The 12,870-nt window shown below is 34.9% G+C and overlaps 1 protein-coding gene across 1 annotated transcript in view; it reads left to right on the top strand.

Moving 5' to 3' along the window:
- The window catches only part of AGTPBP1 (ATP/GTP binding protein 1), a 64,959-nt gene that overhangs the window by 16,189 nt on the left and 35,900 nt on the right, over positions 1 to 12,870 (top strand). Inside the window, exons 3-10 of the mRNA XM_015818522.1 lie at positions 1,684 to 1,811; positions 6,719 to 6,786; positions 7,474 to 7,537; positions 7,774 to 7,920; positions 9,661 to 9,792; positions 10,764 to 10,857; positions 11,499 to 11,536; positions 12,581 to 12,789. Coding sequence (XP_015674008.1) covers positions 1,684 to 1,811; positions 6,719 to 6,786; positions 7,474 to 7,537; positions 7,774 to 7,920; positions 9,661 to 9,792; positions 10,764 to 10,857; positions 11,499 to 11,536; positions 12,581 to 12,789 — 880 coding nt within the window. The remainder of the gene's footprint in view (positions 1 to 1,683; positions 1,812 to 6,718; positions 6,787 to 7,473; positions 7,538 to 7,773; positions 7,921 to 9,660; positions 9,793 to 10,763; positions 10,858 to 11,498; positions 11,537 to 12,580; positions 12,790 to 12,870) is intronic.

Raw genomic sequence — 12,870 nt, 5'->3', positions numbered from 1 at the left:
GTTCTCGCCTACATCGTCCATATAGGACGACTCGGGAACTCAACTCCTACCCCGGGCAGCTCACCGATCCCCTTATGCCCAGGGGAAAGGTATCAAGCCGTTTGACAGCAGATGCTGGCTGTCAAACCGGCTTTTACGCAAAACAGGCGGGAGGCAGCAAACAGCTGCGACCAGCGAAATCGCCTGCCACCGGAAGCCACTGCCTGGACCGGCTGCCATCTTGAAGATGTGTATTCATACTGACTGCATCGTTTTGGATCCAACTCATTTTCAAATATATCACAATTAATTACTGCCTATTCCATAAGACTCTACACCAGACCTGGGAATTTTACTGCCCTAGGCCACATCCAGTCCTTTGGCTGTCCGTGTCCAGCCCGCATGAGGTCAATCAGAAATTAGAAATCAAATGTATATAAGCAGGCCACAGGGGGCAGGAGAAGAAACTGAGTTGGATCTAGCTGTGTGCAGTTGCCGTGCTTTCCTTCAGTTGTGACGAAGAGAGAAAGCACTTTTCTATGCCTGCATAGCATCACCCTCGCCTGGAGCAGCCTAAGGAGTAGAGGTAATGGAGTTTGAGGACATCAGATAAGGTTACATTGGTTCGGCCCTCCACAGCATCCCAGTTTCTCATCTGGCCCCTTGAAGAAATTAATTGCCTATCGCTGCTCTACACAGTTAACAATCACATAACCCAACTAAAGAAAAGCGATTAAACTGTTAAAAAGCCAGTCCCCTCAAACTAACGAAAATATATCTTTGCAGAAAATAGCCAGCTATTAACCCTGTCGACATAAAAGTGACAGCCTGTTAGTGTCTGAAGTCCCTGCAAACTAAAAGAGGCTTTAATGAATTCTCAAGACAGCAAGTAGAACCAGGCTTTCTTTCGGTTCCTGCTTGATGCTTGTAAATGCATACACCACTCTTGGAATTCCCCTTTTATTGCGGCCTCAAGAGCTTCGTCCCATTCGTTCTGTAGAGGGTTAGGTGAGTTTTCTACGGAACTCTATGCCTTCCAAAACAAATGCAGTAATAAAAAGAACAGTGGACTTCAAATAGCGTTTTGGTGTTTGCATTCAATATACTTCTGTATCAAACTCATCTAGTGGACTTCACAGAAAGGCACTGTTTTGTGACTGTTGTGTGCCATCCCCCACCACTGGTGCACAACCTCCAGTTTGAGAAACATGACCTTAATGTGTAAAGTTCCTACAGAGTTAAGGTATGTGTATATGTAGAAATTAATGTTAATATTTTTCTTACCAATCAGTTGTCTGTGGTTTTAGTTAATTTTTAATCTTCTTGAAAAGTAAAGTGAAAATAAGCACATCTGTATTTTGCACAGGTATAGAAAAAATTGAATGCAAAGAAAGGGCCTGGGGAAAAGGCCATTTAGATTCACCATTATTCTTGCAGTAATAAATGAAGGTCCCTGCATATCTGTTTGCTAAGAAACTGCCAAGATTGATTTTATATGTTCTGTTTAGTGTTAAACATCTTAATGCTCTTTTTTTCTCCTCCCTTTCTCAGTAATATGGAAAAGCAAAGAACTGTCAACTGCATATTATTTTTCTCTGTGTAACATTTGGGGTCATTTTTCTAATTTTAAATTGCTTCACATTTCATTCTGTACTCTGAAAACTGCCCATCATATCACAGCCTAAATGTATTTGTTTTCTCCAGTGTAACTAACAACTCTCGGATTTTAAGTCTGTTGGCACAACTGGAGAAGATCAATGCAGAATGTTTGGTAGAAGCGGACACTGCCAGATATGTCACATCAAAAATTCTTCACCTGACTCAAAGTCAAGGTAAATATTACAGATGCTCATTAATTGAGGTGTATGCATGCATGTGTATTATTGGTTTTCACATACATTCTGTATAATGTTTAAGCAATTTTTCTAATGTTGATATAGATAAGTGGGAATCCGTTAAAAACAAATTCTTAAGTTACACAGTTTTAAGCAGTTGAGAGCTAGACTACCTGCCTTGTTTAGTATTTACTTTATTTTTCTCCTATTTTATGATCTGATCTGGCTAGAACATTTATTGATTATTATTTTACCTCTGTAAGAACAGTGTGGTGGCCTAGAGGTGAAGGTGCTCGCCTCCCACTTGAAGGTTGAGAGTTCCATCCTAGGCAGCGGCAGATGTTTCTCTATCAGGGTGCAAAGAGAAAATATCTGCTGCGAACTCCGTGTAGGCATCAGGATGGGAATCTGGCCACTAAATGTTCAGCTCCATTAAGTCGCTCCAACTCCACCCCCATAAATGGATAAAGGGTCATAAAAAACAAAAAAAATACCTCTGTAATTCTTAGGTCAAAATCAAGAGTGGATTCTAGGTTTTCAATTTTTTTTTAATTATTATTTTTATTAACGTTTTGCTTTATACAGTACATATTCAGTAGACTATGTCATTTTTATATACTATGGATCTACATTCTATACAATATATACACTATGTACATTCAATCTAACCCACAATAACCTAATTTACACAATAACCTTATGTATATTTCCAATTTTTGTTTCTATTGTCTATCCAATTATACCAATTTTCCCAAACCGCATAAAATTCCGAATCATCTTTTTCTTTTAATTCTAAGGTGAGTTTGTCCATCTCAGCACATTCATAAATTTTCTGAATAATCAACCCCTCTGGTGGTATATTGCGTTCCTTCCAATATTGCGCGAATGCAATTCTTGCCGCAGTTAGTATATGTAAGATCAGATATCTTATTTTCTTATCAAATTTCTTTTTAAGTATTCCCAGGAAAAATGTTTCTGGATTTAATTCGATTTGACATTTTGTTAAGTCTTGTAGCCACCCTTGTATTTTAATCCAATATTTTTTCACTTCAGGGCATAGCCACCAAGCATGAAAGAAGGTACCTTGACGTAATTACATTTCCAACAATTTGGGCTTTGGTTTGGATACATTTTGGCTAATCTTGCAGGGGCTAGGTGCCAACGATATAGCATTTTATATTGATTTTCCTTATATGCAGTGGATTTTGTTATTTTGTGATTTTTATTCCAAATTCTTTCTCAATCTTCTAATTCTATATTGTGCCCTATGTTTTTTGCCCATGCAATCATTGGTTTTCAATTTTCAGTTTCCAGTGTTTTTTTCAGTTTCATTCCTGTCCATATATTGCATTAGTATTTTATTCTGAGCAAAAGTGACAGATGATCTTTTGTCCTGATTTGCCCTAGTATCTCCTGAAATCTATTGTTCATGATTTCAGATCAATGGCTTTTAATCAGCTCATGATTATTAATGATTTTATTAGCTAAAAAAATTCCACTCTTTATCCTTGATTTCATCACCCTGTAAAAATCTATTGGAAAAAAAATCAGATTTAAATTATACACAGTTTTATGCATTGTAAGATTATTTGTCTTATCAAAAAGTTGAATAGAAAAGATCCTTTAAAAATCCATTTTCATTATGAATAAATATTCTGGTGATACATTTGGAACAGAATACTAATTCTGTATTGTATCCATGCATTAAGAAGAAACCTTAAGCCAATAACCAGAAAAATGTATTTTTATTTTTGTTACGTTGATCATATTTTTTAAGTGAAACCTTTGCTGTCACTTAGGATCGATCACTAGTTGCAAAAGTTATGTTTAATTGTTACTACCACTTTTTACATGTTTAAACTTTAAAAAAAAAACAAAAACCCATCCCCTTGGACATTAATATCCTGGTACTTAGCAATAACCACAATCATTTCTGTTGCCTTAGGATGAAAAATAAAGGGAGCAAGGATTTCGTTTCGTTCCACTGCTCTCTATGGTGAAATACTCAAAACAGTTCAGGTTTTGTTCTCTTTGAACATAAGCCATTTGACATGAATCAAATAGGGATGTTTACATATAGCCTGGAATAAGTTCTTTTTTGTTTCTTCCTTTTGTATATACTATTATTCTTGTGCAAACTGAATATTTCTCTTAAGGGATATAGCAGGAATCTGTAATACACTGTTGTGATTTGTAAATGTTCTTGCTAGTGCCTTTTCCAGCTTATTCCATTCTCTGTTTTATTCTTGATTCTTCCTTTTCCCCCTTTTCATCCCCCCCTCCTTTTCAATGGTCAATCAATATTTAAGCATTCACATTGACTTTGGGCTGATTTTCTTTTTGAGGGATTTTTCTTGTGGTAGGTAGAATTTCCTGGTTATAAAAAGATTGCTACTCAGAGGACATCCGGTTTGATGTCGCGGCAGGACGGACGCAGGAATATGGGACTCCATCTTCCGGGTTCAATTTCGCCCCCCGGGGATCCTAAAAAGGGTCAAAAGTCACCCTGGATAGGCGACAAAGAAGGAAGAGACCCTCTTTGATCGTGGGAGGGCGGCGGCCCTTCTGTTTGATCCTAGGAAGCCTTCCAAACCGGCGGGGAAAAGACTGGTTACATTCATGTGCCAGTCAGAAGCTGCTGACAACCAAAGAAAATAAGCACTAAAGAGCAACTTTCGAGCAATGTGGATGGAACTGGGTGAGACCCTATCCTCTCTTTATGACTTTAAGACTTTTTCCTGGAAAAAACTGCCCAAAGCAAAGAATCCTCCCTGAGGAGAGAGGGAAGGGGAAAAAAGACTTGAAAAGCTTGTAATATAAGTTTGGACTTAAAAAGCTGGAAGACGGCGTCAACGACATCTAGTGGCGAACCACAGCACTACAGTTTATTATGTTTAAAGGAAACTTGGCTTGAAGCCCAGACTCAGATAAGACTTTTGTTGTCCTTGGAAACTTTCACTTTTCAAGACTGCAGCTAGGAAAAGGGGAAAAAAAACTCTTGGGCTGCTTATCTGTGGGGCAGAGACAATAAACTATTTTGAAACTGGCCTGCGTGGACTATGAATATAAATACTAACTGACTTTCAGAGCTGTGTTGTGGAGCTATTTATCTGTAGAAGAAACATGCATTATGGATTGAGATGATGGAATATTTTGGATTATAAACCTTTGACTGATGAACAACTTTTAATTGCTTTTTTCTCTCTGGATAGAAAGGACATGTTTTTCATTGGACAGAAAAACTTGAATTTTGCTTATATTTGCTTAGGGGAGACATAAGGATGGACTGGTAGGCTGGCTGGATAACTTGGAGCTCAAATGACAATTGACTGAAACTTTTTAAATCCCTAAATAGATTGGACTATAGAGACCACATACAAAAACAAAATGGATGTTCCATACTCAGCTTTAAATGATAAAAAACCATCTTTAACACTTATCTCCAAAGTCCCTAGCTTGACATATAAACAAGAAAATGTTGACGAAGCTCAGAAAGAAATTCTTTCTATGTTAAAATCAATACAAGAAATAATTGCCTTAGCTCATGATGAGACTAAAAATAACACAAAGGAGATAAAAAAAATTTCTAATCTAAATCCATACATTCAGAAAATGACTCTAAAGAAGGAACTGGTAACCCAGAAAATAGAAGGAAAATTAGAGGAAGCGGATCCAAAGATGGAGGACTTAAAGGAAGGAATTAATAAATAGACTCAGACAAACAAAGAATTAGAAGACGTAGCGATAATACCGGAAACAGAAAAGACATCTTACCTGTCAAGATCTCTGAACACTCTTGAGGATAAGGAAGAAGAACTGATTGAATGGAAGATAAAGCTGTTAGGAGAATTGTGGGAAATTGGAGAAGGAGGGAGGCTGTTTAATGAATATTAATGGGCTTGAGTGTTCTTCCAAAAATACCTTAACCAAACAATATACAGAAAAATAGAGGAAGAATTAGTTGATGATTCAAAGGCATTGACTTGGAAAGTTAGTTGGCAAAGGAAGAAAGCTAGATTAAGCCTGAAGAAAATAGAGGTCCTGACCCATTAGATGGGATATTATACTATTAAAGAGATGTTTGAACATGGCTAAGAGAATAGATAATTGTTAGAAATAGAAGTGTTATTAGAACTAGAAAGATACAATTTATAAGTAGAATTTTATATTTTGGTATGAGCGGGGAAATATGAAAATGCTAAGAGGATTTGAACAAGGGAAGCCTTTGGTTGCCCAAATATAATTTATTATGAGAAAATTATAAGCGATAGAGACACTTTGAACACTGATGGGAAATCAAAATTAAAAAAAGTGGGAAAAACAGGATATTGATTGAACAAATGGATATTAAGTGCAAATGCAATTGAGATATGTTTTGGTTAGAAAAGATATTCTAAATTGACACTACTGATATTATATATAATACTAGAAAAATGTAACAAAGATTCTGATATTCAATTGTATATGTATTAACAGCAATAAGAATTGTATTTGCCCAGTATGGGAAATGTATACCACCGGAAAAAGAGAGGAAGCACTGGATGGTGTAGTATTGTACCTAGATTGAGGAAGTTAATATGTACCACTGAACTACTAATGGACCCAGACAACCTATTGTTTATTAAGTACTTAAGATTGTAAAACCAGAAAATTAATAAAATGCCTAAAAAAAAGATTGGTACTCAGAGAATGCCTTTGCTATAAAGAGTGGCTAGTATAATATTTTATATTTAAAAAGCTCAGACTTAAAAAAAGTCTGGAAGGTAATTCACAATCTCTAAAATTAATTTGTTTGTTTTGCTTTTGTGTACTTATCTTTTCTACACCTTTTTAAAGTCATCTATATTTAACTTTTAAATATCAATTTATTCAGTTAATAGAAGAATATACAACTTTGATTTCAGAAAAAATCAGGAAAGAAATGACTGCTAAAGGTTCAACAGGGATAGAAGTTATTCTCTCAACTTTAGAGGTAAGAGTGTAAAAAATTCATGTTTTCTTGCTCATTTGGATAGTAATTTATTTTATTTTTTTCAGGGCTACTAACTATAGCATGAAAGATTGGAGCCTTGCTATAGTAATGTAAACATTAGTTGTGTATTAGATGCAGTTAAAACAGTTGATAGCTTTTGTTGTTTGGGCAGGGCTGTTTGTTTAACATGGGAAAGCCAAGGGCATGGTACAGTTGGAATTAATAAAGGTGTGCTGCACTCAGATGCAAGTGCAAAAAAAAAAAAATACTTTGGAGTGTGATGGAAACACTCATATCACCTATCTGTAATTGTTTAAAGAAGCTCTGCCATGCTGGAAAAAAACCTCTGGTGCTTTAAAGATTTGTAGATAGGTACAACATGATCAGCCCTACATGCTCCACAGTATATTTGTAGATTGTTGAACCTAAAAATTAGGTTTTTCTATTACCCTATTAAAATTAGTGGTCAACAGATATGCGAAATATTGCACATAAAACATTTATTTAATTGTTTTATATAACCACACAACTTGCATGCATAAAGATTCAGTATCATAATGAGAGAAAACTTTTGCAGGCTGTTAATTTTATTTAAGACTGCAGAGTGATCATTTTTGTGTTCATCTATATTATTATGGAGCCTATGACATAAATGCTCTTGACTTTCTTCCCGTTTGTTCATTTCAGAATACCAGAGATTTTCAGACTATATTAAACATCTTAAATATCTTAATTGAATTGGTGGCAGCAGGCAAGTATTTATTTCAAGTGATCATTTGTAGGTTATATACTGTACCTTAGAAATTTTTGTCTAATATATGTGAATTGTTACATTTCTAGATACTTTAAAACATACAAAGTTTAGTATTTTAATGTCAAGAGAGTAAATAATTTCCTAGATAAATTTGCACTGGTCATGTAAAGAAATGCCCTTATAAAATCAGATTATTTTAAGATTTCAGCCAATGGCTCATATTTTATTTCTAGGCAGCAGTCGAAGAACAAGTTTTCTCGTTTCTCGGGGAGGGACACAGATTTTGTTGCAATTACTTGTGAACGCAAGCAAAGAATCCCCACCAAATGAAGAATTAATGGTGCTACTACATTCTCTTCTTGCTAAAATTGGCCCAAAAGGTAGGTTGAACCCAAGTGAACTCCCAGGTTTTTGCTTGTAGTGTAATGAGTATTGCTGGAATAAAATGCTGAATTTGCATGAGTGCAATCCTTCCTTGAATTGTGCCAACTTAGAAGGAATAAGATCTCCATAAAATATTACCGGCAAAAGATTAAGAATGAACAGATTTGGAATGGTAAAAGTAATGTAAGCCTTTATTAGAATTTCAGGTAGTCCTTGACTTATAACCACAATGGAGCCTGGAGTTTTGGCCATAAGTTATTGAGGTCCTAAGTCAAGTCACCAGACCTGATTTTATAAGTATTTTCAGTGGCTGTAAAGCAAGTCACTGCAGTCTTTAAGCAAATCACATAGTCATTAAATGTGTGACTGTGGGACACTGCAGCTGTTTAAAAATATGAGCCAGTTGCCAGGTATCCAAAAATGTGTGAGGCAATCATAACTTTGAGGATGGGTTATAAGTAGCTTCTTGAAAAGGTGTTGTAATTTAGAATACTTGTTAAGTGACTGTAAGCCGAGGACTGCCTGTATGCAGTTACTCACCCCACTGATGCTTACATAACCTTACCTTTGGAAGAGGTATTTTTTTTCTTAAAATGCTTACATTGAATTATTTATTTGTTTGATTTTGATCCCACCCTGATTTCTTTATAAGGAACTCAACATGGCAAGCATACATAATTTCTCCTCCTGTTTTACCCACAACATCAACAGCCCTGTGAAATGGGTTAGGCAGGACACCTAAAAATTGTTTTCCCCCAAACCAGCAAGCTCAAATGTTCTGCTCTTTGTCTTATTAAAGAGGATGTATATGAAAATGGAAGATAATTTAATTTGGTTGTAATACCAAAGCTTTAGGATTCTTAGAAAGTATTGCCTGACACTATGAGTTTTTCCTTTTCTGTTTATCTCCTAGACAAACCTTTATTTTTCTCATTTAATTCCATTGATATTTTATTCAGCTTTGACTCTTTATGTTGTCTTGCTGAACATTTTACTCTTTCATTGTTTATGAGCTTTCTATTCTATACAGGATCTTTGAGAAGAGTGAAATGGAAGACCAGAATAACGGATTATGGGAATAAATTTCTGAAGCATTAAAATTAACCTGGGAACATTTTTTTCTATTTTGTTTTGGGTTTTATATAGCTCTAACTGCTCTTATCCAACAACAACAAAATTAACATTTTGAGAAGCAGTGGAAACTATTACAAACTTAGGATAAACCTTAAGAAAACTAAAAGAGCTTTCCTCAATGGAATAACAAAAAAAAAACTTTATGAATGCCACCCAGAGAAGAATTGCTTCTGGCAACTGGCTTGTATTTTTAAACAGCTGCTTCTTACATGGTGTATTTATTTTTCAGTAAATACTAAACATAGCCTGAGGGTGGCTTGGCATTTAAGACACATGAAAATTTAGAGCAATTTGCAGCCGTGAAATAATTGTGCATATTGTAAGTGCAGTCACTCCAACATCCCCGCCACTTACATATGACAATTTCATGACCGGAAGGCATTTGGCAAGCAGTTGTAAATATAAACTGGTTGCTAAGTAGCCGAAATGCAATAAGGTGACTGGTGAGGCCTGGCACAGTTTTTTTTACAATGGGTAGAAATGCTTAAACGATCGACTGTAAGTCAAGGACTATATATAATTAAATGTAGTCACTATGTTGCAGTATGTCAATAAAGTTGAATTGGAGAGATGCTCATATTTCTGTTCTTTTGGATTTTCAGATAGAAAATTTGGAGTAAAAGCCCGAATTAGTGGTGCTTTAAATATAACTCTGAACATAGTGAAGCAAAACCTGCAGCATCAAAGGCTAATTTTGCCTTGTCTTCAAGTGTTAAGAGTGTACTCAATTAATTGTGAGTATTGTTGCATTCAGCAATGTACATCCATTAATATAGGTTATCTTTCAGACTGTTGTCTTGCTGAAATATCCAGTCTCTTTTCATCTTCAGTTTCTATACTGATGGAAGAACATTAACTTCTATGTTATGTCGATATTTACTTGAATACATTGTTCTTTCCACCTGTTATTATATCTGGGCCACATAATTCCCAAACCCTAACAGATCCATTCCCATAGTTAATGGTTGGCATTTCTTTTCTACAAATGCTTCAACCTTTTTTTCTCTCTGAATATTTCATGAGATCAAACAATACAATTCATCAGTCAAAAACACTTTATTCCACAAAAGCCTTGGAAGTTTTATCATACAATTATAATTATGTTTGCATGCAACTATATGTTAAGCCATAAATTAATGGGTGTTGTGAATAGATAAAGGGAAAAGTTTTCTTAAGTATTGCCCTACCAACTTAAAGCCACAGAAGATGGTTACCAAAATTTTCAGTATTTATCATTAATAACCTACTGCTAGTAGCTTTTTAATTAGGATTCATTCACCAGAGACATGGGGCTTGAAATGAAGACTCTTAAATTTCATTATGGGAATGTTAGAATCACCTTTTCAAAATAAATAGTATTAAATATTGATCGTATAATAAAACTTTTATTTGGCAATTGATTGGTTTATCAATTCTAAAAATCCTACAAATATACTATATGAATGTATGAGAAATACTGAGTACCTAATGAACAATGCAGTAATATAGAATTTTTTCCCCAAAACTCTTCACTTAAGATAATTTACCAAATATATATGCATATGTATCTTCCATTAATCTGAAAAATAATATATCAAGTAATTATATTTGATATTTGAAGTCATACTATTTAAATAGAATAATTGAAGAAGAAAATATTTTGTGGTTTTTGTGAATAGTGGCAGCACCATGTTTATACACTGAAGTAGATTGTTTTTTTTTTTAGCTGTAAATGCTGTTTCCTTGGGTAAGAATGGAGTTGTGGAATTGATATTTAAGATAATTGGTCCTTACAGTAAGAAAAATACTGGCCTTATGAAGTAAGTAGAACCTCTAGATATGTTTGCCTAGCTTTTGTAATGTTAAAGATAATCTTTAAAATATAATAGTTTCTAGTAGTTAAAATGGGAAAGATAATGAGCTGAAATTGTTTTAATACCACTGAAAATAACTCTAAAATTATATTTGAGCTTGAAAGTTTAAAATCATTTATATACTTTTTTTTAAGATAAGCCACAATTATGCTCAAAAAAGGTTTTGAGTTCTTTGATCCCATAGCAAAGGTCATATAACACTACATTTATAATACTTTGATTTGAAATAGATAAATTAATTAATATATTGCCTTATGCCTCTCTTAGCTAAATCCGTTCAAACATGGTATCAATGATCCTGGTCATTGACACTTCCCTTTCAAAGGCATTGGAAGTATATGTGGAATGGAGTCCTATTTATAATTAGGCACTTTTACCATAAGCAAGAATATCCCCTAAACTTTTGTTTTTCCTGACTTTTATTGTTTTATCAAAGTATAAAATAAAAATAAAAATAAAAACAGGAAATTGGGGGAAGGAAAAAGAGAAGAGAAAGAAAATATGAGGTACAAAGGGAAAAGGAAAAAAAGCCATTTCTATAACAACCTCTAAACTTTAACATATGTTCTTGTTTGTTCTGTTTATAGGGTTGCTTTAGATACCCTCACTGCACTTCTGAAATCAAGTAAGTGTACAAGGCAGTTAGAGAGCGTATGGAATGTGAACAGATTAATATTTGATTTTGCAGACAAAGCAAGTGAAAATTAATATTCCATAAAATACAAATTGTCTCATCTTGTATATTGAAATCATGAAATAAGAAGTGGTTGAGATACAGAAGAATTGGTATCTACGTTTTGAAATAGTAATTGACTTTTTTGCCTTTTTTCTTGGGATTGCTACTAGTATCTTTTAATTGAACATAACCTCACAAATTCTTTCCCTGAAATCTCAATGAGTATCTAAGTCAGTGATGGCGAACCTTTTAGAGACCGAGTGCCCAAACTGCAACCCAAAACCCACTTACACATCGTCGGGTGCTGGGTGGGTGTGGCCCATTGGGTGAGCGTGGCTGCGGAGGTAATGGCAGACTGGTTGGGACTAAAAAGTTCAATCAATCAGTTCCAACTTTGCAAGATTCCCCCCCCCCCGAGAAGTTGAAATTGACTGATTGATTGAACCTTTTTTGGGGGGAACACGGCTGCGGAGGCCTAAAGCGAAAAGGTTTTATAAAACCCAGCTGAAGGCCTAGGACTGGGGCGACGGCACGTGTGCCCACAGAGAGGGCTCTGAGTGCCGCCTCTGGCACCCGTGCTATAGGTTCACTACCATTGATCTAAGTTATTCCACAACAAATTTGTGAGCATATTAAGATGAAATAGTGTATGAAATGCCCACAGATATACCCTATATGTATACTTTTGAAGGGGACTTGAGGTATGTCACTTTCCAGTCAGTCTTTGATTTCTGTCCTATGTTGACTTGTATGTACAACAGTCGTTATTTATAACTGTTATTTTGTACTTGTGTGTGAGTTGATCCCGAAAGCTGATTTCAGATATTTCTCTCTTAATATTTTACCATAAATGTAGTAACAAGGAAAGAAATAAATTCTATATGTATTCTAATTCTATATTACTCAATCATTCATTTGCTCTCATAGTTGCCAGAAGAAAAATCAGGTTGTTTATTTATTATAATACAGCTCTAAATCTTGTTTTCCTTCAAGAAACAAATGCACGGAGAGCTGTGGATAGAGGCTACGTCCAAATGCTTTTAACAATTTATGTAGATTGGCACCGTCATGATAGTCGGCATAGACATATGTTAATCCGTAAGGGAATCTTGCAATCTGTTAAAAGTATTACAAATATCAAGCTGGGAAGAAAAGCATTTCTAGATGTTGATGGGATGAAAATTCTGTACAACACTTCACAGGTAAATTTTAAGATGTTATGCTATTATAAGTGGTCTTTATGTACAATTAAAATGGTAATATAAGCTTTTTGTAGATAACAA

The sequence above is a fragment of the Protobothrops mucrosquamatus genome, unplaced genomic scaffold (assembly GCF_001527695.2).
Source record: "Protobothrops mucrosquamatus isolate PMUCROS unplaced genomic scaffold, P.Mucros_1.0 scaffold758, whole genome shotgun sequence".
Taxonomy (NCBI): domain Eukaryota; kingdom Metazoa; phylum Chordata; class Lepidosauria; order Squamata; family Viperidae; genus Protobothrops; species Protobothrops mucrosquamatus.
Note: the sequence above shows the minus strand (reverse complement) of the source record. Positions and strands in the feature narration are given on the sequence as shown.